Source organism: Athene noctua, chromosome 14, assembly GCF_965140245.1.
Source record: "Athene noctua chromosome 14, bAthNoc1.hap1.1, whole genome shotgun sequence".
Lineage (NCBI taxonomy): Eukaryota > Metazoa > Chordata > Aves > Strigiformes > Strigidae > Athene > Athene noctua.
This window is the reverse complement of record NC_134050.1, coordinates 13,998,210-14,023,322: the sequence shown is the minus strand read 5'-3', so window position 1 is coordinate 14,023,322 and position 25,113 is coordinate 13,998,210. Positions and strand designations below refer to the sequence as shown.

At 39.2% G+C, this 25,113-nt stretch overlaps 1 protein-coding gene across 8 annotated transcripts in view; it reads right to left on the bottom strand.

Annotated features, from left to right (window-relative positions):
• The window catches only part of INSC (INSC spindle orientation adaptor protein), a 125,752-nt gene that overhangs the window by 82,818 nt on the left and 17,821 nt on the right, over positions 1–25,113 (bottom strand). For 6 of the 8 annotated variants that reach the window (XM_074918281.1, XM_074918283.1, XM_074918282.1 and 3 more), the window contains one exon: positions 5,171–5,261. In XM_074918281.1, the coding sequence (XP_074774382.1) occupies positions 5,171–5,223 (53 nt within the window). In that variant the 5' untranslated portion in view covers positions 5,224–5,261. Of the gene's footprint in view, positions 1–5,170; positions 5,262–8,605; positions 8,655–14,390; positions 14,411–25,113 lie in introns of those variants that run through there. The other 2 variants (XM_074918285.1, XM_074918277.1) reach the window with 2 other exon arrangements.

The following is a 25,113-nucleotide window of genomic DNA, read 5'->3' as shown; positions in this document are numbered from 1 at the left end:
CACCAGTAGGTAACTTGATTGCGTTATTTGGCAGAGCACCTTCCTTCTGTAGTACTTTATTCCTACAGCTTACTGCAAAAAGAGGTTTTCAAAAAACCATTTTCAGTTTCCCAGCAAGAATTCCATTCTTCAATGGTTTTAAAAAATTCATAGAGCCGCAATTCAGAGCCATGTAAGCACACTGAACTTTGAACTCTGAAAATTTTCAGCTCTAGCTCTTGTATTGTAGATAACATGCATTTTTCTTTAGGGTTTCTGACAGTCTTTATCTGAATTCTTTAAAAGAGCCACAATATACAAGTTCCTGACATCATCCAAATAAAACATTATAGGGAATGTAGGATTCAAATTAGCAGGGCAAGATCTATGCATACTAAGTAGCCTGTAAAATAAAAACAGGAAATATGAAAGTTTGACCCAGCGCTTAGGGATATGGTGTAGTTGAGAACGGTCAGTGTGAGGTTAATGGTTGGACTGGATGATCTTCAGGGTCTTTTCCAACCTAGACAATTCTGTGATTCTAGTCACTACAGCTTATACAGTTCCACCAGAGAAAGCACTCATGCAAAGTGAACAGACCTCCAGCTACCACATTACCTACCATGTAGAAATACAAAAATAGCACTGCAAGAAATAAAAAACTTAAGATAAACAAAAAGTAAGCTTAAAAAAAAAGAACGCAACCACAAAAGGCATACTGGAAGAAATTCAGATTTCTTAAGAGCTGATAGATACGCTAACACTGATATTCTTGATAAAAGAGGGCATGTTAATGTTAATTTATGTAACAGAACACCTAAGCAGATCCTCTAGAGAAGTTCCCAGACCACCTGCAGATACATAGCACATTTTGAAGAGCAATGCAAGGCTATAAATATGCATGGCATGACCTCATTCATATTGTTCTTTCACAGGACTCAGATCTTCAGTTCAACAAAAAAAAGGAAGAAAGTAACAAAAGGAGGAAGAGCTGTCTTTTGGTTAAGAACTGGGAGACAGGAAACCTGGATTCTATTTTTTGCTCTGCCACAGAAGTCCCTTGCAGCAAACTTTCCAAGGAAGTGATTTTGAGATGAAATGCTACAGAAGACTTAACCACGAGTAACTAGATTTGAAAGTCTTGTTTACTTTCTCTGCCTCACCTCCTTCATCTGAACCAGTGATAAAAATTCTCATCTATATCCCAATGATGATGTAAACTTCCACCAGAAAACAACATAATAATAGTATTAAAACCAGGAAAAAGAACTAAATATAGACACCTACTAGGTTTATCTTCCTTGTCTTTACAAAGTATTCACCTTTTTATAAACAAACAAGCAAAAAAAGACCTTTAAATAATCAGCATTGCCCTTTGTTTGGATCCAGTTGAAATCATAACCGCAAATATAATCTTTCATTTTTGTAGTTGGAATGATGTTTAGACAATGCACTAAAGAGTCCAGCAGTATCACATTTCCAAAGATCAAGACAAATTCTCTCTGCCCCCAGTCCCACTTCATTTTCAAGAGTACCTCCAAGACAGACAGCCCAAACTTCAACATCTTTCAGCAAGTTTTTTCTGGTTTATTTTTGTTTGGTAGGTTTTGGCTGGGGTGGGTTTTTTTGGTGGTGGTAGTGGTTTTTTTTACCTAATCTCCCTAAAATACCTTCCTTTAGTCCTTTTTTAAAAATATGTCCAATCATATTTCTCACAGTTGCAACACTGAATGAACATATAATCCAAGAAACAATGTGTCCTATTTCACTGTGTTATGAGTGCTCTTTCTTTAGCTAAATGACTTCAGATTCAGTACTCCAAATGTAAATCTTATTTTACTATCCAATATGGAAAGCACAAGAAACCATGGCTACAAATGAAAAAAACTTGGGTAAATTATAATTATAATTTCAATTTAAGGAAAACAAAAAGGCCAATGAATTTTCATTACACAGGAGGCAAGGGGAGGAAAAGAAGAGAAAGGCAACTTCTTTTACATTGGCTTTCCCATCTGGAAAAACTCATCAGAAAAACGGAAAGCCAATACCAATAGAAAGATGTGAGGACAGGGTCAAAACATTTTTCTAAAACAACCCTACTGCAGAATGGGGATAAATACATCTTGAAGGAATATATAGACATCTCATGCTATAGCTCATCACTGATGGCAACAAATTATTTTCTATCGTCCTGTAAAGTGCTTTACGTAGGACTACTGACAGTTTTTGGAGAGTAACTAGATCAATTCTTTTGTATAAGTGATCCACGTCCAACTGTTTTCTGTCATGAGACAATTATCACTAATTTTAAGTTCCTAACTCACTGAAACAGGAATATAAAGTTTCTGTAACAATGATTTGTTTTTTCCTCAGGATAATGTATATTTTTAAATACTGTATCCGTAGCATTCTAGATGTCAATTAGAGAAAGCAGGTCTGACAGTATGTTAGAAAACCATTAGCATAGTGACTCAATACTCTAGAGACTCCAATACAAGCTGTGATTTCCCACAAAATCTGAGGAGTGAGAAGATTGTAAACAACAATTCATGCAGTTTAATGCCCCAGCTGCGAATTCCTTATACAGCCAGGATAACTGTTGACTTTAGTGGCTGCTGTGGAAACCCTTGGAATCAGTTTGCTTGCGTATGGTACCCTTTTCCTATGGAGACATATACTGGCTTGGGAATGTGTCTGCTTTTACTTCTGACAGATTCCGACCTAATCATGAAGCAAGGCATGGTTGTGGCGCTACACAGGACTAACCTCAGTTGGATTTGTGTTACCTTTTCCTGTGACAGGACACAACAGCACATGCCTTTAAAGTGAATTCAAGTTCTTCTCACAAAAAGCGGGAGCATGAACTGGAATCCTGAGACAAGCATATAGCCTAGACTTGGTTACAGGAAAAATAAACAATAAATAATCCTTGAATCTTGTTAGTTATTTTGCAACCAGACTTAATCCTTTTAAATTCCCTATAAGATCCATATCACTCCTTCCTCTAACCCAGAGAAACAGCTTAATCTCACATAAATTGCATTTCCTTGGAAAAGCTATTATGCTGAGTGTTTAAAAAAATAAAAATTAAGAAATGCATTTTGTATAGTTCCTGGACTTTATTGATCTAGCCCATACTGTATTCTTTCTGAAAATATCTTAGGGTAAAAAAAATTCCCTCATTTTCAGTTCCAGCCTCTTCTGTGCCTTCACTTGTCTGGCTACTGACAACTTCATTCTGCCCATCTTGTTACACAGGCTCTCTCAAAACAACCCTCATCAAAAGGAAAAAGGATTCTCTTTCAAAATAAACATGGAAAATAAGTACTTCATATATACTTGGGGGTGGTGGAGAGTACGTCTTTATTTTTAAATTTCACTATATAGAATTACCCTGCTGAGCCAAGCAGATGGCCAGAACATAGTGCTTGCTATACGGGACTTCTCCACTTCACTTCTTGTGCTAAGACACATCAGTGTGAGCCGATGTAAGGTGACACGGTTTTGTTCACATAGCATGGCAGAGTTCTGCTGCCTTGAATGCACTAGAACTGACTTGCAGGCAGTTGCCTTTTCCAGAAGTCTCTGGCTTACAAAATTCGGTGCTTTTCAGTTCCACGCTGTTGTTACATTTGAGTGCTGCATGAATTCCTACTCCACATTTCCAGTTGCTAGCATAGAAAGTCTGCAGCTAATTTCCACATCTATATATTTGCAAACCAAACTTGCCACCATCAGCCTGGATCAGCCCTTGACATCCATGGGACCTAGGGACTTTGGTTCTTTTTGCAGCTAGTTTTTGACTACGATAAGAGGCTTCACTGGCCAATTTTGCAACCAAAGTTCTTGGCATAGCAGTTGGCTTTAACAACTTCTTTGACTTTTTGATCTAGGGTTTAGGTTCTGGAACCCATTAGTTATCACCAAGCAATTAACCTGGACATCTGGCACCTGATCTGACCACTGGGTTAGCCTGAGCATTTCCATTGCAAAATCATTAGTCTGCCTTCACTACTGCATGCATCTGAAGAGATATTCCATGGCTCCATTCCATGGAAGAAATTTAAAATTTTAAGTGAGACAGAACACCTCACCACCGTTTAAACTAGTCTACTCCATGCTTGGCAGTTCAAGGCTTCTAGGACTGACTGATTTTCAATGCAAGTTCTAGCTAGAATCTAATGAACAGTACTAGTACCTTGACACCTGGGATCCCCAAACTATGTTCCTCTGCATAATATTTCTTCCAGAAGACAATATACTCATATGGGCTTACTGTGACTATGAGCTTAATGGCATTTTCAAAGTATCTGCTGGAAAACTTGGGTAGGAAAAGGTAGAGAAATATCAAATTCCTGGTAAAGAAAAGCATCACATTTAGAGATGAATGTTAGCAGCTACTTAATTATGATAAGGAATTACAAAGTGACCTGAAGAAAGAAGTCTAGGAGAAAGACTGAAATGCCAATCCTTTTTATTTCTGATTTTATTCCCTCATTCAGCAGCCCCCACAACACCCTCAAAAAAAAAAAAAAAAGAAAAAAAAAATCAGTTGTGTCACATATCAAGACTGTAGTTCAATGAGAATGAATTACATTCATTATTCATTTTTTCCTTTTCATAGAATGTCCATTATGCTAGAAGTGAAACTATACTATGCAGATACAGCTACTAGATGCCAACCGACAGCTAGATTTTAAAAACCGTGTTGATTAGTAGAGAGTCACCACTGTCTCCAGTCCTGCCAGGGCACCACAGGCTGGAGATTATACTATAACCTTCATATCATTAGCATAGCTACACCTGAAAAAAAGTCAACCAGGTTAAAGAAATTGATAGTTATAGTTTTCAGCAGTCTTCACAGAGTGAAGAAAGTTCCAGTGATTTCCATCATGACAAACAACCGATGCAGTAAATAGTCACATCTCTACTGCAAGTATGTTCAACCATTTAAAATGCCAACTCCATATTCACTGTCATGATTTACCAGGCTGCAAGTATACAAATTTGCAAATGCCTTGAGAAATGCATCCCAGATTTCCACATTCATTCTCAACATTTTGTATGAAAATTACCTAAAACTGAGTTTAAAAATGAGTTTTTCACATCTTTGTGTCCTCAAAGGAAAGTGCAGCTGGAGCCTTAGAGGCATTTAATCACTCAAGTCTGGGTGACAGAGTGCACCACTTACCGCTGAACAGGTAACGGAAGGGAATCTAAGTGGTCCTCGCTCTTAAAAGCCATATTTATCCTATTATGTGTACTTCTCCATAGGCTGGAATCTAGAAAGAAAACAAACAGCCATTAGAAAACCTAGAAACACTCAGGCCTCATCAGCCCATGGTGACATTGCATTCTGCTACTGATTTGTGGAGCTAACTCACTAAAAACAATTCAAAAGGCTTTTTTTTTTTTTTTTTTTTTACCACACAACTCCAGCAGATAACCAAGGCCATTAAGTATATTTCATGGCATAAGAAACATATGGTTTGCATATTCCTGAACTTTCTGGACTACTGCACAGGTCAAAGCCATCTGGGTTGAACATTTCTGAGTTGATATCAAGTTATTACATCAAATTGTTACTTAGCCTTATTCATTTTGAATTAACTTGAACTCTAAAGGAAATTGATTTAGTATGATTGCAATTATTCAGGTTATTATGAGAAAGATTGCAAGAGAAAGCAAGTGTACACTCATATGATTTCAAGATCGTTTATTTTAGTACTACATTTACAGACAGACCTTTGATGTCTAAGTTCCTGAAGTATTGGATCCTTTCATGTTTACAATTTCATTTTTCTATCAGTTTGAAATGCTGTACACATCTTTTGCCTCCATGTTTTTCCTTTTTACCTGGTAACCAAGAGATGCAGCCAACCACTATGGTGCTAGAAAGAAGCAAGAGGCAAGGAAAAAGAGAGACTCTGTTTCACAAAAAGGAAGGGTGCTCTCTCCCTCCTCCTTTGAATTAGCCCCATCTTCTATTATGGAATTACCTACTATAGATCAATGCATATTCTCAACAAATGCGAGAGAGGATTTATTCTACCAGAAAAAATGAAGTCACTCCCACTCATCTGTATAATTAGAGGAAAACTAATGCAAAATATTTTAAGGGAAAGATTAATCCATGACTCAGGATGAACAGGAAGGAGATGAATGAATTTGGAGGAAGAGACAGGAACAGTGAAGAAATGATGCTTTCTTAGATATGAAGCGAAAAATGGGATCAATGGATCTCACTCTTGGAGAAAATACTTTACACAGGAAATCGATGGTCTTTGTGTCACCAACTGAGGCAGAATGTTTTTGATGTAGCCAGTTGTGAAATTCTGCCATTTGGTTATTGGCTACATTCTGCAAGCTGAGTCAGCCAGCATTTAAGATATTTCCCACTCCAAATTGCTCTTAATTGACACAGAGTGGTCCTCAGCAGCTTTTCTAGCAAACTGATCTCATTGCTAATGCATGTCCTTGTTTTTTTCCCCCAAGATTCCACATTGTCCTGAGTACATAAAAGTATCACAACCAAAGCAATGCATTCACGTGCTCTGTCCACTATTAGCACCAGTTTGCTTAGGTAATGGTGTTGTCCTGTGTTCGTCCCTACTCCCCAAATTTTCCTGGAAATAACAAACCTAGTCTTCTTAGTCCAATGCATCTAATGTAGTGTATCGAAATATGGGACAAGAATCTGTTTAGAAAAAAATAAAATAGGCAGTTTAAGTGTTACTGAATTCTCTGATTTAAAAAGACTGCAGATATTTGATATCTGTGCCTAAAATTCATAGGCCCAAGTATGAAAATATTAGTGTGTATCCTGCTCCTGTACACATCAAGATCTGAAAAATGAGCTTACTCTTGTTGGGGTTTTTTTTAAAGCATTTAGCATACAATGTACAGACTTCAATAACTGGAATAAAACAGCTATCTGAATTTCTTTTTGCTAGTATAAATTTTTTGTCTCTTTAAAATTTAATACAAATAAATCACACAATCAAGATTTACTGGAAATAGCCAGTTATCATGATTATCACTGTCTTCATTTGGAGGAGATATCCTTAATGAAAGATGAACACATCTGCATAAAATCTTAATCTCTTAAAATGTAGTTTCCTCTCCTAAATCTTATCATGTAAAGGACCAAGAAAACAGTCTTTCAGCCTGCAGAAGTACAGACTTCATGGATACTAAATATCTCCTGCTCAGCATCAGACACAGGATTTACCTTCTTATGCTATCAACACAAAATCAACAGCTTCCCTCCGGAGAGCGAAAGCTACTTCACCATTAGCTCAGCCCACAAACAATTTCTACACATACAAATCAAAGCATCTGCTTGTACTCCATTACTTGTGATCGGTGACATAATGTACACAGACATAAATTAGATTACTGCATGGCATTGTTCCCTATAAATTAGAAACCTGACAAAAATGCAGCTTTCTATATGCTGTCTTCCCACAAAACATACATTCATGTTACGGCTGAGAGCCTTTAAAAACATGATCAACTCCTACTTAGAGGTCACATGCTCCAGGAACAGTAACAAAATGTCACACCAATATCTTAACCAAACAGCCTGTCTCAAGGCTACCATTAGATAGTAGCTCGATCTTTTAAGCCCAAGTTAATGTTGACAACATGAGGAAATGCTCTTCCCAAGCACCTGCCAGTCTGTCACAGGAACAGCTGTACCCCCAGGACAGCAATACCACACTAGCCTGCCTAAACCCATGACTACAAGAGAAGTTGGAGGCCCGGTGACTGATACAGAACAGGCTTCTGGTCCCGCTCAGAATGGCTCCTCCACACGCTGGGCAACTGCAGTGCTCAGTGGCAATCATTGTTCAGTTTCCAATGTTCTCATTAACCTTTCCATGTAAGGCCAAGACGACTGCACTTTCTAGTAAAGACCATGACAGGACTGATGAATCCTGCTGTTTACTTGATGCTGCTTTTTATTAAAGGTCACAACATAGTGTTGAGCTCTAAACCTTCCTAAAAGGAAGGTCTCCTACTATAGCTGACCATGTAGACCACCTAAGCATCACCTCAGGTCAAAGCAAGAAACTTTCAGAGTATCAAATGTTTCATCTTCTACAAAAAAAAAATTCTACTCAGGGTGAAAGACTTCTTTACTCTGGCCAATACACAACATCAGACGTGGAAGAAGAGATACACGCTGTTACTAACAAACACATACACTAGCAGCCTGTCACGAAAACCTCTCCAAAGGGACTGAAACATGGGTAGGGCAATGTGCACAACCACTGCAGCAACTCCTGTTTGAGTATCTGTGCAGAGGCACCAAGAAGTTCTGGTTCATATGGCTACTGTGCATATGGCTATGTGCAACTAGAACGGGTGGCATGCACCTGAGCACACATGCTCAAGGATACACAAATTGTAAGCATATGCCCACGTGCCTCTTAGTCCTTCTCACTAGCTGCTTCCTCAGATAGTGGAAACTGTGGCTGCAGGTAGAGCCACAGGTTAGAAATGGTGCCTGAAGTCAGAGACCTTTCTCCTAACGACCATTTAAAATATGACCCTCCAACTTAAAATTTCATAAAAACATATGTTTTGTATATGTTATGCATGTATATATATATACACTCACATTTATTAAGTATATACACGCTAATAGGCAACATTAGAAGCCTTGTGCAGCAGAGGCTAATGCTTTTTTCCACTGGCTTCAGTGGCCACTGTAAGGCTCACAGCTGGTCAGAGAGGTAAACCTGTAATAAAAAAATAACACTACTTGTAGTTTGCAATACTGGTCATTTTGGTACAAGCTCAAGTAACGCTTATGCCGAAATAATAAAATTGTCATTCTTGGACTTTCAGAAGGCCAGTTTTTTAATACCTTATATATAATTTTACATAAATAAATGTCCACACATAAACTTGCATCACAATTATAAATAATGACATATAATCAATTTAGTTTTTCTGGTAGATAGCAGTATGTGTGTATGGAATTAGATGTATTCAAGGCAGCAGTTTCTCCTTGTGTCCTTCATCTTTATCATGTCAGCACTGAATTAGATTTTAAGATGTTATTTCCTCATGTTTACTAGATAGATGTAGGTAAGCAGACCACAAACCACATTTCATTCCCACTGAAGACAAGTCAGTCAAAAGCTTCGTTCAGAGAACGACTACACCAGAAGAAAACAAAGCATCACACCTGAAACAGCACATAGGCATTGCCCACAAAAAAAGCAGTGTCAGCAGAGGCCGTGACCTTCATGGCCAGGAAAAAGAAAAAAAAAAAAAACACAACAAAAACAACACACAAACAAAACAAAACACACTCACCACCAGGAAGAGGGAACTTGCTTATATACAAGCACCAGGCCCTGATGCTGGCAACTGGCAGAGAGAACTGAAAACAGCTTTAAGAACTTACTAGCCCACCCATAAGTTAAAAAAGGAAGAGTCTTATTGCACCAGGCTTGGCAGCACCTGCGAAACCTGTGCAGTGCCCCCTTAGCACAGCAATGGAGCTGGGACCTGCTAAACCACTGGTTCCACAACACCAGACTCCACCTGCCTTACAGGAACTCCCTGCTGGGAGCCTCCTCTTGCTCCTGTCTGTTTAGCATTGAAGAGCAGCTTCTACAGCACACATGGCTTTTTAGCATCCTGCAACAGATATTTCTGCTAGGAAAACAAATTCCATCTTGTAAAATCTCCCAATTTAAATTTCTTCATGGTTCAACATGTTAGCTTATATTTAACAAGCTCAAAATTAGGATTTTAGTAGTTAGGATTCTGTTAGAAAAACATCCATGTCCAAAAGTATCACAGTAGTAGCACATACTCAAGGTGAAATGTGACTCATTTACTCCTACTACTGATGGTCCTAAAGTTCTCCATCACAAAATGATATCCAGAATAATTAAGCCCTGAAACTCACAATTAAATTCACATTTTTGAGCTCATTCACTGCACACATGTCCACCCTTATACAGACTTAGATCAAAAGGCAAATCCATGAATTTTTGCCAATTCATTTCTAACCCCTAACATCATAATTTCAACACTAAGAACATTTTAAAATAAGGTCAATCAAGAGAATCATTTCTCTTTCTGAAAGACAGAAATCCCAACATCTAACTCTGAATGTTAAGATTTAGAAGAGCATGTTACCTATAAGTAATATGGCTAGCCTGAGAATAAGAAGTCATTAGCTAAAAGTAATTTCAGACTAGATATCACTTCATTAATATGAACAGTTCTGTAGTAAAGTACAATTTCTGTTCGCGAAACAGTACCTGTCCTTATTTTACAATTCTGGGAGTCTGGGAATCATTAGGTATTATTCTCCTGGTACACAGAATAACTGTTAATAGAATGCCACAAATCAAATCAAGGGCAGAATTCTGTCAGCATTTGTGATAGGTCAGAAAGTAAATACACACACTCTGTCCTTCAGCAACACATCCAGTCCATCAGAAGTTTTTCACACTAACCATATGAGGACTCAGGATCCTGTTGTCACTTTGTATTAGGCTTATATAGAGGTGAATTAATTACAATAGTAAAAGCCAACTCAGAATTAAGCTGACTGTCACAAATCTAAGAAGCTATAAAAGCAGGAGCAAGAGATAATGAAGACTCCTTCAAATGATGCATTAAAATGGGTTGTATTAGCATAGGATCATACACTCAGATGTATGTACCACAGCCCTAGAATGCAAAATGAAAACTAGAAGAGGGAGAGATGGGAACAGGTGCTACCTGCAGCATTCATTCATGGTAGCTGCTCTTAACAGAGCCAGTAATCAAAGAGGAAACCCTGCCGAGTAGTTTGTGTCTTAAACTTCCAAGGTACAATCTGCAGCATAAATCCATTTTCACTCACACAGGCTTTTATTTTTAATACACATTTCTTCCCATCTTTTCTACAGAGAGAGGATCTCCTTTCAGACAAGTCTCTACCTTTGACAACATCCCTTTTTATATATCATAGAATGGTTTGGGTTAGAGGAGAGACCTTAAAGACCATCTAGTTCCAACATCCCTGGGATTGGGTAGGGATACCTTCCACTAGATCAGGTTGATCAAAGCCTCATCCAACATAGCCTCGATTATATAAATTTATACTTATTTGTATAATATACTATATATTTGACACAATATATTATTTTTATATTTTCTAAAATATTTTCTATTTTGTTATTTTAAAATTATTTTATATTATTTCTGTCATATCAGATATTTATAAAATATATATTATCATATATGTGTATATTTAAAAAGGGATGTGGAGGTGTCTCTCTACTGTAGCTATTCATGGAAGCTGAAGCCTGTACCGCTGCTGCTTTTGTGTTCTGGATTTTTCTCCTCTTAGCCTTACTGTACACAGCTAATCTTTATTAAGGGGGGGGGGGGGCAGGCGCAGAGAGGATAGGCAGATAAAGACCTATCTCAGTTCAAATAGATCATCCTGAAAGTTACAAAGAACATTACTTTTTAGATATTAAGACAGCACAAGTAACACAACATTGCCAACTGCAAATACTGAGGGTGGGGGGAGGGAAATAAACAAAAAAAAAAGAAATCTGAAGCCAGTCCCATTCATCTGCATACAGAGTTTGATTCCTTCAATCAGTTTCTGGTTTTAGAGCCTTCAGGATGCCCTCCTTGAACACATATAATTTTTTCTTTATGACAACCACAATGCAAAAATCTGATTTTAAAGCAAGGGATGTTGGATTGCTCATTTCACTTCTTTATTTTAGCAAGCGAATCATATGGAAACACACTAAGTAGAATCTCTGCAATGCAACCAGGAGATCTGATTGCACTGGAAAAGGAAGCATAGACCCATTCAGGAGAAGATCAGGTTTGAGAACATCTACAGAACGTGTAGGTGCACGAATCTGTGGGACCTGATGAGATGCATCTGTAGTTCCTGAAGGAATTGATGGATGAAGTGTCTAAGGCATTGTCCATCATATTTGATAAGTCATGGCAGTCCAGTGAAGTTCCCACTGACTGGAAAAGGGGAAATACAACCTCCAATTTTTAAAAAGGGAAATAAAGAGGACCCAGAGTCCCACCTCTGTGCCCAGTAAAATCATGGAGCAGATCCTCCTGGAATCTATGCTAGGGTACATGGAAAATAAGGAGATGATGGGTGACAGCCAGCATGGCTTCACTAAGGGCAAATCATGCCTGACAGTTTTGGTGGCCTTCTAAGATGGGGTTACAGCATTAATGGATAAGGAAAGAGCAACTGACATTCATCTACCTGGTCTTGTGCAAAGCTTTTGACACTGTCCTGCATGACATCCTTGTATCTAAACTGGAGAGACATGGATTTGATGGATGGACCACTCAGAGGATAAGGAATTGGCTGGGTGGTTGCCCTCAAAGAATTGCAGTCAATAGCTCAATGTCCAAGTGCAACTAGTGACGAGTGCCGTTCCTCAGGGGTCAGTGTTGGGACCAGCACTGTTTAACATCTTTGCTGGTGATATGGACAGTGGAACCGAGTGCAACCTCAGCGAGTTTGCCAATGACACCAGGGTGTGAGCAGTCAACATGCTGCAAGGAAAGTATGTGCCATCTAGAGGGACCTTGGCTGCCAGGCATGTACAAACCTCATGAAGTTCAACAAGGCCAAGTGCAAGGTCTGAGGCCCCCAACGTAAGGAGGACACAGACCTGCTCAAGCAGGTCCAGAGGAGGCCATGAAGATGATCAGGAGGCTGGAGCACCTCCCCTGTAAGGACAGGCTGAGAGAGTTAAGGTTGTTCAACCTGGAGAAGAGAAGGTTTTAGGGAGACCTTATAGCATCCTTCCAGTACTTAAACGGGGCTACAGAAAAGCTGGGAAGGGACTCAGGGAATGTAGGGATAGGACGAGGGGTAATGCTTATAAACTGAAAGAGAGTAGATTTAGATTAGATGTAAGGAAGAAATTCTCTCCTGTGAGGGTGGTGAGGCCCTGGCACAGGCTGCCCAGAGAAGCTGTGGCTGCCCCCTCCCTGGAAGGGTTCAAGGCCAGGTTGGACGGGGCTTTGGGCAACCTGGGCTAGTGGAAGGTGTCCCTGCTCACAGCAGCAGCATTGGAACTAGATGATCTTTGAGGTCCCTTCCAACCCAAAACATTCTATGATTCTATATTGGGCAGGTAATCCAGGTTTCTCCATGACACGGAGATTAGGAATGGAGGAGATATATCACATGCACTGCAGTTGCTCCTTTTGCCAAGGCATGGGTTTTCTTACAATGTATCTTTAGCAAATTCTCCCATTTAGATATAAAATCTCTAGAAGGATGGAGTTTACATCATAATGACTACATTATGAAAATATTTAAAATAAGGAGATAGAGAAGGGCATAACAGATTAAGATTTCCTTTCTCCCCCTCCATCCCCTTAAAATTATTTTGGGCAAAAAGCCACTGGACTAATCACTTAGTTGGCATCTTTTTTTAAAATCTTATCAGTGAAAGTCTTTAAAATCTCTCCTTCTAGAAGGGGCACACCAATTTATATAGATGGCAGTATTATGGGAGCAAACTGATTAGTGGTCACATTTCTAGCAATTAGCATTTTAGAGGCAGTTTCACTGGAAAAGAATTTGCTTTTGAGGTTCAGGAACTGAATAATAGGTGGCAAGTTGGTGCACTCCAGAGCTATATTTTATCTTTTATGTGATGCAGAATAATCACCATATAAAAATGTTTATTGGTTCTCAGAGCAGTATTAATGCAACTTGCTACCATAAAATGCTAAGAAGTGTAACTCCTCTGTATTTACACTTCCCTCGCTTCCTGACAGACTGCATAGTGCTTCCCCCCTCCCTTCTTAAACCAAACAGCCAATTTGACATCACCTGTACCAACACAAGTCTCAACAGGGGCGTCCCTATTCCTGGTCACCACCTCTTGGTTTCAAAGGTATTTCTGAAGAGAAACAGATAAACAGCCATGGTGGTGCCTGCATTAATGGCCCCTACATAGTACAAGGGCTTCCTCCTCGCAGATATGCCATCAGACTGAAGAACAACTCCTCCTCCTTTTTCTTTTTTTCTTCCATGCCCACCCCCACATCCCCAACTAGATATAAAGCAGCAACCTGGGACATGCCATCTGTAAATGCAGTCCCTCACAGATGTGGCTCTGAGGGCCCCCACACCACCTGAGAGGGGAGTCCCCAGCTGTTTCCCACCAGTTAGAACTGGTTTAACTAGCCCTGAGGTAAACTAAAGCCCAACAGCAGAACCCAGCCCAAACTGCACCACCAGGCCAGCAGCCTCAGAGCTGAGCTGAGGAGGGGTTTGCAACCACCATGAGGGGGAACAGAAGGAAACCCCTGCCAGCACCACCTCAACCTCCTGGGTCTCCCTGAAAATAAGGGCAGTTGAGGCCAGGCTGGGGGCTCACCCTCAACATCTGTATTAGAGGTCAGAGGTTTGTGTTGACTGGGAATAAATTAATGCAGGCAAAATTCCCCTGCTTTGGTCTGATTTATCCTTGACACCATAGCTACATGCAAACAACATCCCGTCTAAAGGATTTCATCTTGTCCCCTCAACAGGAGTTGGGATCTTGTGTCTTCCCAGTCCCTGTGTGGAGAGATCACAGATAAAAGGCTGTTATTTCAACTAGACATTTTGTAGGGCACAAAGAAAAACAGGAGACTTTTGCACCTTACCTTCTAAAGCCTGTACAAGTGTAGACTACACTACTCAGAAGAAATGCCTACAGAATATCACTGTTTTCTGTTATTAACGTGAGGGTTTTAAGTGTACAGCTAAAACTCATTATTTCCCCTCCAAACACCAAAAAATCCCAGAAGGAGCTTAAAATTAAAAGAGGGAAAATTATCCCCCTATCCAGGCAGGAAAGAGAGAAACAGAAATTAAGTGACTTACCCAGAGTTAAACATGAGGCAAGTACAAATTGAAACCAAATATGCCAGTGTTCAATACTGTAAATAAGTACATAGAGAAGACTATAACGTTGTATTTAACAACTTCAGTGAAGGTGAAAGAATAAGGACCTACACAAGTAACTCACTGCAAGGAAAGATGACAATAATAGCTTTGCACATCTCTGTGTACAATTCATTTTCTGTAATGAAAAGATTTAATCTTTCTTAATATCAATTCTAGTTAGTCATACAGGCAGTCTGAAAGACATCTTTACTTACGTTAATATTCCTCTGAAGAACAAAAAAAAATATCTGACATTTTAACAGAGATGAGCAAAACAATATTAATTCAGGTCAGAGCCCACACTAGCCAAGTCTCTATTGGAAGTATCACAAGGCATTACCTGGTAAACAGTGATGGTATTTTCAAAATATTTGCCAGAAGCCATTAAGTTTTTCATTTTACAGAGTTAATATCCAATTGCTCTTTTTTATCATAACTCTGAAAACCTTGAAGGCAGCTTTAGACCAATACAGATAAACACACATTTACCTAAAAGTTAACACAAACACAAAAGGCCAAGAATAGCTCTCTACTCATTGAGCAACCCCTCTATCTGAATTACTAATAAACTTCATAGTTCTATCACTGAAGTTTTGGGGTTTTTTTATTTTCCACTTTCCTCAACATATTGTGGAAAAGAAAGAAAAGGACATCACTGAGCTACAGAAAAATTAAAATGGAAGAAAGTAAATAAGAAATGTCAAAGGTATTGCCTGCTAATAAGATATCTCAACAGAATACAAGAACAGGAGATCCAATTTAGCGACAAGCATGAGATAAGCCAACAAACACCAAGAAACATGTAAAACACATGTGACTGAGTGATGTACTTTCAACCCCAGCTCTCCAAACAGTGACTGTCCTCCACTATGTTATCTTCATACTAATTGCAATCTCTACCTTTAAGCACATCTTTATCTAAAGACAAGCCCAGTAGACAAACACAACTTCTTCCTACGAGCTGAAAAAAATTAAAATCATGGTATGCTCGTGAAGTTACTTATACACAAAAAATATGAAGGTTTGAGCTGGCAGCAACATTTGAGTGTTGTTTCTATTTCTTGATTTTTTTCCTTTAATAACTCCAATTAACACTTCCAGACAGCCTGTCAGCAGAACTACGTTGCCTAGTCATTATAATTCTACATAAAGGTCAAGTAATAAAGCAGCAGTGGGCTTTTTCTATTTTTAAGGAGAAAACACTGCATTTATATTTTTGAACCACAGCCAAAGAGTATCCAATCATTTCTTCTCCCTCTGTCCTTCACACAAAACAACGTAAAAGAGCCAAAAAGCTGTAATAACAACACAGATAAGGAATCCCTGATAGGACTAGAGGCAAAACTGCTTTGTAGGATCATTGTTGTATTTGATGGCAGCTGTAACATGACCAGAGCAAACCCAAAATCCCTAGCAAATCTAAAGGCTGGGGAGGGGACACACACACACGGGTGGGGACTTTGCAGCCTGTACACATCAGACTAGATTTACACCAGAGATCAAGTTGTTTCTTGGGAACTGCTTGGAGCTGGAAGTGCAAAGCCTATTTAAGGTCAACATGCTGCACTCAGTCTTTGTATCAAGAGCACTCCTGAGCCCCTGGCTGCAGAGCTCCAAAAGGCCAAGTGAAAAGAGTTCAAATGGTATTATCTGATGTAATGGCAGTTTTTGTTGCGTTTTGTGGTTTGATATTTTGCTTGGCTTTTTTATTGGTGGTGGTTTGTTTGGGTTTTTTAGTGTTTCTCCCCTGCCTCCCCCCCAATTCATAGGCTGAAGTTTTAGTATGGAAGGGTCAAGGAGGAGAGCACAGACAACAAAACAATAGGAAGAGACACAAGGAGAGGAGCGTTGTTTGTTAGCAAGGTTAGATGTTGATGGATGTACATATGAAGAACTATGCTGTACCTGAGAGATTATTACTGATCCTAACAGAACAAAGCTGGATGCCCTTTTCCCAAAATATGTCTATGAATTAAAAGCTTGCATGACTGTGGATTCAGTGAACATGGGAAAGAAAGAGCTTCATGGTTTGCCACCAACACTCAGCGCAAGGACAGAAACATTAGTACAGAACAGAGGGCTTTATGCCAAGCCTTTTGGGTTTTGTCTTTTGTTTAAAATCCAGCTACGCTGTAGAGTCAACACAGCATCCTCCATCAGCTTATAACAATGTTGAGTAATATACATCATAACTCTGTTTGCACATTACCATTCCTACAAATATTGTAGCTCAGTAGGGACCTGTGTAGTTTGATTTAAAAAGTGACAATCTACATGTCACAGTACTTTTACTTCATAAAGCCCCAAATGGAAGGTACACCAGCCATGGTCTATATCTTCTCATTGATACATCACAAAACTCCCAGATACATAGCAAGTTACTGGAGTCCAGCAACTTCGCATCTATCAGCTAAACTACAGTAACTGACTGTGCTCCTCAGCTGATGTTCCATAACCTATTACGCAAAGGAACTGGCACGCAAGTTTTGAGTACAGGATGAACTACTTCACAGTCTGTTCCAGGACGGCTGTATTATTTATTCTCATGATTTTCTAAAGAGTGATATTGAAAGAAGAGAAAAATTATCTTCTAAACAGTACAAGTCTCACTGCAGAAAAGGGCTAATGTTTTGATAAATATTTCTCGTTATTATCATGACTTTTTCATAGTCTGTGATGACACAAGTAGACACACAGACACCAGAATCAGTTGGAAGTATAGGTCTCAGAGCCAAGCTTTTGCTGTTAGCAGCCAAATTCAATGAATTCCTAACCATTAGCCTTAGGAGTGCTCAGATTCCAGACTTTATTTTTCCTCCCCATAGAAAAACACAACTGTGACCTTGGTTTATCATCCACAATTTTGGCTTGAGCTTTGCAGTTATTTATGACTATGCCACAGAACTTGCTCATTAATACTACACTGAACGTCAAACAAACAGATTCATGTTAGATTCACATTTGGAAAGCAGTTTTCTTGCTCCCTTCCAATGCAACTACTAACCCTCCAGACACAAGACTGGTAAAACCAAGGAAATCTTTAAGTGTGAAAGTTCTCCATGAACTTCCATTCCCAGAAGTCTGGTGTTGACTGTCTCAGGTGCAATCACACCAAGAGGTTACAGAGCTGATCTATTGCCCTGAAAAATTCAGTCTTCAAGCTTGTTTCTGTTGTTACCTGTGATGTGTGGGCTATGGAATAGACCATCTCCCATTTTGCAAGAGTAGACAAGTAAACTCCAAATCTCTCCAGAGAGCTTATTTCACTATCAAAATACTAGCATTTTTCCACCTACCACCTCAAGAGAGAATTTCATGTTTAAGAGTTTTATACATCTCCATTTTTCATGATCACCCTCAGAAAACTCTACTGATCTCCAAATGCCCATCATCTCCCATTATTGCCAATGCAACTGAAGCCAATAATTGGCCTCAGCAAGAAGAGAGACATATACCTAATCCCCCACGTGGGTACATAAATTCCACCTGCAAATAGGGCTTTCATTATTTTCAGAGTGCCTAAGCTTTGAGATGCTAACAACAATCCAACATTTACATCAGCTGGATCCAAAGAACTGCCTGTGCCAATTACACTTATGTTATATTAGTAAATACGTGAGGGCCATGCATGTTAAATAACTGGGTAGGTATTGCCAATATCCATCTACTGATGCGCCAGAGCCTTGGCATCCAAGAGCATCTGCCATCTGAGCAGTCAGGGAGAGAGTCTGCCCCAATCAGCAGTAGAGATTGCACATATAAGCATTATCTGGACAAGACTCAGCACGGAGATTTCAGGGGAACAACCCATGACCTCTCTCAGTCAGGTGAAAGAACAGGATTCCTGAAGCCACATACCATGTATATGCATTACCACAACTTGAATGTCATGTAAGTAACTTGAGGCTTGTATACATGGGCCAGCTTTGGTAGTTACTGTCAATATGGACCCCTGAAAAACTGTCCCCAAAAACAGAATCAATACTTATACAGCAGTCTCAAATGTTTTTATTTAAAGATGGAGAGCTATGACCAGCAACATGTACATGCAAGGAAAAAAGTGACATCCTTGAATTGGAGGAAAAAATTTAAGTTACTGCAGTGGTAAATGTAAATCAGTTCTGAGACCCAGCCACCTAATTGTCCATTAAGATATCAAAAAAAAAACAGAGTCTTTTTTAATTTAATAGTCTTCTAAAAGAGAACCCAAGAAAATGCTAAACATTACTCATGGTGGAATTACAGGACAGAGCTTTCGACTCATGACTCATCCAATAAAAGTGAAAGCAGTTCATAAGCAGATTCTGAAAAGTTTCAAAGCACAAGATGAATTTACCTTTAAAACAACATTTTAGTAAGAAGGAGGAAAAAAAAAAATCAGTTACAGGAAACAGGGCAATGGTTACAGTTAGGGAATGAAAATAAGGAAATTGTTCTGCTTTCCACAACATGGTTTGTCACCAACTCCCTCCCAGCTACACAGCAAGCTATTTAAGTTCTCCATATTTTGAAATAACCATGTATCATATTCTTCTACTCTCTTCAGTGCAGTGACAGATTATGTTTGCAATAAGGAGGGGGGGGGGGGGCAGGACTTTTGTTTATTTACAGCCCTTGAACCTTAAGTTGTTTTTAAAAGATCTGCCCAAATCTAATTCCAAGAACTGAAGAGCTTGTACATGTGAGTTGAATGCCTAGAGCACAGAAAAAAAAAGGTGTCTGGGTTGTTTGTTTTTTTTTTTTAAAAAAAAGTGAAATGGTTGACCACTGAGAAGAGATGATTAAGAGGGGAATTCAATAGGAAATAAACATAGAAAAATAGGTCATGAACCTTAATGTCCCGGAACCCCTAAAAGATTAGAAAAATAAAACAGAGCAAAGATGAAAACTCAGAAGGGAAATGCGCTTTTTGTGAAGCATGTGCCACTTGTTCCCACAAAATCACTGTGACTCAGAAGCTGGTATCACGTAGTCACAGAATGGCTGAACAAACCTCAGTAAACTTCAGAACTAAACATTCTTATGGGTAATATAAACTACCAAAGTTACAATTAAAATAATTTTTAAATCAAGTCTCACACCTCAAGACAGTTGCTACCTGTATTGTATCCTCCTCTTAGGATGTCATTGAGTTTAGCTTCTGATTTTAAATGAATACCAATCTATTCCAGGGTAACATGCAACTGAATGGAAGAACTAGACGGAGCCAGGAGTTGTCAATGAGAAGGACAGATGCATCAAAGCACCCAACAGCCCCTCCACTGACTTCAGCAGTGAAATAAGCCAAAAACGTATTGTACGTTTAGCAGTTAAGATTGACTGGAACCTTTCTAAAATTACATATACAAAATACCAACTTCTGCAAATAATTATCAGGTCATATACCCATAAAAGTCAAGAAAATATATTTTATTACCTGCTCATCTTATTTACGGAATAGAGCCAATATTAGTCAGCACAAGTAGCTGCTTGCAAGCAAGAAGGCTTCAATCAGTAAGGAAGGGAAGTAATTAAAATGAGGGAAATCCAAAACACAGTTATACCTACTAATCATGTCATCTAAATTGTACCGGTTTATTCATTAAAAATAAAGCTTTGAAACAAAGATGCCATATTTTATGCAAGTTCTTGATTACCTTTCTGCCGAGGGAGCATGTAATTTACAAGAAAGAGGACTTAAAGCTTTTAAGTGCCTCTGACTTAATTCAGCATGCTGTATTGATGGTCCCATTTAGATGATTCCATTTTAGGCCCCTCTAACGCATTAAAGGCATGACTTACTCACATCCATTTGGCTAATGATCCCCTACTGCTCTAAAGTAAATGACAGCTATTTACAGTAAATTATTCAATTAGGTAGAGGGAAGTGCAGTATTCATTTTATATTGTTTGACACGGCAAAACAGAAGTGTGCAAGAAGGCAGGTGGGGCATTTTAATCTTTCAGAATCAATTGTTAAATCCACAGCAAGAGAATAAATATACTCTGCAATACTTGTCAGCATCAGATTTTTATTGTAAACATTGTAAGAGAGACCGAAGTGTTGCAGCTCCAGATAACATAATTCTGCCCATTTCAGAAGGCTTCATACGATGCAAGGATCGCTAGTAACCAGCATCTTGTAAAACTGCTTTATTTTAAGCACAATTTCAAGTAACACACAAAATAACTTTTTTTTAAAATACATGCTAGCAGGAGACCAAATTTCAACTAAAAAAAAAAATAGGGATGAGCAATTATCCTATTTATTTGTAATGGGATTTATACTACTAAGTGCCTACCTCACTTTCAGAAACAGAACTGAATCTCCCAAGACATTTATATAGTGGGGTATTTTTAATTCATGAAATCCCAGGAAAGGAGAGCTCAGCTGCCCTTACAAATTAAGAGGGAGATTCAGAAAAATAATCAAATAAAGGACAAGCTAGAGAAGTGCATGTTGGGGCTAAAACACAGCCTAGAAGAAGGGAAAACAATCACACTTTGATAAGTCAAAACTAGTCTTAGATTTGAAAACCTCTTCACACATTCTTCTATTCTTTTCCAGGCGCTGAAGGGTGTGCTTTCATGTATGAGCACACACACAGGTTACAGCCCCCACTGTATACATGCTAGTGTGGCCACCACACCTGGAAAAAGGCTGAAGCCATGACTTTCATGTCCCCTGTCAAACCCCTGCCTCATTAAAGAGAAAATCACGGGGAAGCTCTCCTTATTATGGGTACGAACAATAAGTCCAAGGTGCTGGTAAGGCTACTACGCATCCTGAGCCTGGCAGTGACCATGCTTTGCACAGTTCTGGGGCCTCCTAGCATTTAATACAGAGGAGAATGAAGAGGCAGTTTGTCTGAGCCCTCCTGGCTAGCCTTGACTTTGGAGAATTTCTCTTTTCTGCAAGCCCAGAGTGCCTCGGAACAAGTGCCGAGCACCCCAAATAGAAGAACACTTTCCTCTGGCTAACTTGCCAATGCATTTAATTTTCTACAGGCAGAGGGCCAAGTTCAGCAAGCACAGCTCCTGCTAAGTTTAATGGGAGTTGCACTTGCCTATGCCAGCAAGTGAAGTTTGCTGGGGGACTGCAGGCAACACACTACAGAAAATACAACTCCAGCCAGCATCTGTATTCAAAGGATACCTTTAAATGGACTACTCTTTTTTTTTTTTTTTTTTCTCTTTCCCTTGCTGTTTCAGTTCTTCTAAAGCTGCTGGCACAATGAAACCCTTTCTACACTTAATATGTATTCACTCACTTCCATGAGCAAGAATTCCAGAGTGGATGTTTGTAATGATTAATTTAGTCAAAAGACCAGCTTACTGCAACAAGACTATCATGAATTTAACTGTCATTTGGTCCCTATATACCCAAAAGTTCTGGTCAGATTGGTCAGAAGGCCTTCTACACACATGGCTCTTGAATTCCTAAGGAAGGTCTGTATTTCAATGGCTCCAGAGCCTATTTTCTGCAATTCGATACTTATTGCTTATTTTGCTAGCTACCTTCCCCCTCTCATGAAAGATTTAGCTTATTTTAACTTCTAGCTCTACCAGAACCAAATATATCAAGCAAATTTTAGTCCAGATTCTCAGTGGCTCTAAGCTACAGATGCTATGCCAACTTTTACTAGGCAAAGATTACTCCATTATTATTTGTAGAAACTCAGAAATTGCCTCCTTTTGAAATACCTTTTAGAGACTATGGTAATACAAGTAATAGCAATAACAATTCTAGACCTTAGCAAGCAATACTCTGGTCTTTCAGTCTCTAGTGACTATCTCTGCTTGACCTACACCTCTTCATACAATGTCTTCCTTGCCCAACCTCCTGCTCTCAGACTAGACATTCTATATCTGTTGACATTCCCTCTGGTGCACAAATGGCTTGGACTTACATTCTTTAAACATGCAATGATCCTCTGAAATGTTCCACAGTTAATTTCTGCTGAAAAATTACCTGCCTGAAAGGCACTGAGTTAGACCAGATTGCAAGCAAATCCTTCATCTAGTAAGAAGTTAAGAATAGTGAAAACACTTAGCATGGAACTTGAAGTCATCTAGAAAGCCCAAACTATTACAAAAACCCATCCAGGAATAATGCCAAAACTTCATGAATTAAGTTAGACTTCTCTACACCAAATAATAACATTTATATTTTTCTCATTCTGTAATCCCCCAGACAGACAAACAGGAAAGTTCAGAGCAACTGAGACATTCAAGGTACATTGCCAGTAAAGCTGCTACGCATCATAGCTACACTGAGCAGTACTGAAAATGAAATATTGAGTGTACAAAATAGTATACATATAAATAGGCTGCTTGGAGTGGCAAAAGTTAGAAGACACTGAAGCAGAGGAGGCAAGAGGAGTCAATACTGCACTTCAGTTTTTCTCTAAATTCTTCACAGAGAAGTCCCCCAGGGCCAGGCTGCCGGTGGGAGCAGAGCTCAGTGGGCTGCTCACACCAGGGGTGACAGCATGGCCAAGTGGACCTGAGAATATGGCTAATGCTGTGGCCAAGAAAATATAAGAGCAACTACTGGAAGCAATGACTTGGGCTGGGATGAGTGACTTGACATCATCTCCTTTCAGATGGCAGACAGGAGTGTTGAGGCCCAGGGACTCATGGCTCCTGTGTCCTTGTGACCGTTTACTGCCAGTCCCTGCTGGCCCAAGCAAGAGCCCTGTCCCTATTGTGCATGTTTCTCCAAAACAAGGACATTAACTGCTCCGAACAAACCTTGATTTACAGGCATTATTTACAAAGCACCCAAACATCCCTTGCTGAGAGGCAGACCACAGTAAAATTGTACCAAAATAGAGCCGATTTGGTCCACCTCACGCAGGTGCACTGCATTTTCATTCATACTACAATTAACAGACATTACAGGTCAGGCACACACATCAGCTAGAAAATGGCACGATGATTAGTTAGCCCAACCCTACTCACATAACATCAAGCTTTGCTTAGTTCTATTTTGAGGCTTTTTTTCCTCAAAACCCTTGGCACTGTTTTCTAGCTATGGTAATACTTAGCTAAATAAAAGAACAGGCAAAGCTTCTACATGAGTATGCCACCCTATAATGGTGTCTCTCTCTAATTTCACAATTCATACATGTTTAGATTAAAAAAGTATACACAGAGTATTTTTAATAGAACTGAGCACAAGGCAGAACGATTCCCTGAGGCTTTCCAGGTCTCCCACAATGTCAGCAGCTGTTTAATACATCTCTGTAGAAGTGGAAGTCCAGCAATATTATTTATTTTTTTTTTTACATTTTCTCTCTCAGCAGCCAGAGGTCATCTTCTTTCTCACAAGTCCTGTGAAGGCTCTCCTAAGTCATAGACTTAGGAGCTAGAAACAGGAGGAGAAAAGCAAGAGCACTCAAACACACAAAGGATGTAAGAAAATAGATACAAAAGAAAAATCTGCTCTAGGGAAGCACTTGCATTGAAAAGGACGATGACCTGGTCTGAAAAATAAGCACCATGAAGAAGTCTCATTGCATCTTATGCTTTTAGTTTATCACATCAGTCTGCACTGGAGACACTAAGTCCCTGCCATGGGGCAACACTTCAGCAATGATGAGAGCACATTTCAGCACAGTACTGTGCTATATTTTACTTGTGCATCCTTCAACCAGACAGTCCATGCTGGCTACATTTTTCTTTTGTCAGTCAACATAGTTCAGCTCTTTTTAAATTCCTCTTACTTCTCCTTCATTTAATGATTTCTCCAGAAAAGCTTAAAGTTGAGGAGTTTTGAGAACTAAATTACAAAATCTGGCATACGACGACTCAAATTCCCATAAATAGATGAATATCCCATTTTCTGGAATTCTATTCAGCTTCTGCTTTTTTATTTCATTCCTATTAGATGGCAATCTCCAGAGCATTTTTATGACTGTTGAATATTCATTCTCTCTTTTTCCTTTAAAGGAAACCTATTGATTTTGTAACTCATATCAAAGTGCAGGTCCCAGGAGAAGAAAATAAAGTGATTATCAAAGTACCAAAGTTTATGCCATATAAGGTAGAAGGAACACAATTTAAGTGGCAAGTCTCTTTCTACTTAAGACACACATGTAAAGCTCTGCACCTCGCTGACTATACATTGGTGTCTAACAGTGCTGTGCATCATGGTCATAATCTAATATTCCTAGAGAAATCCAGAT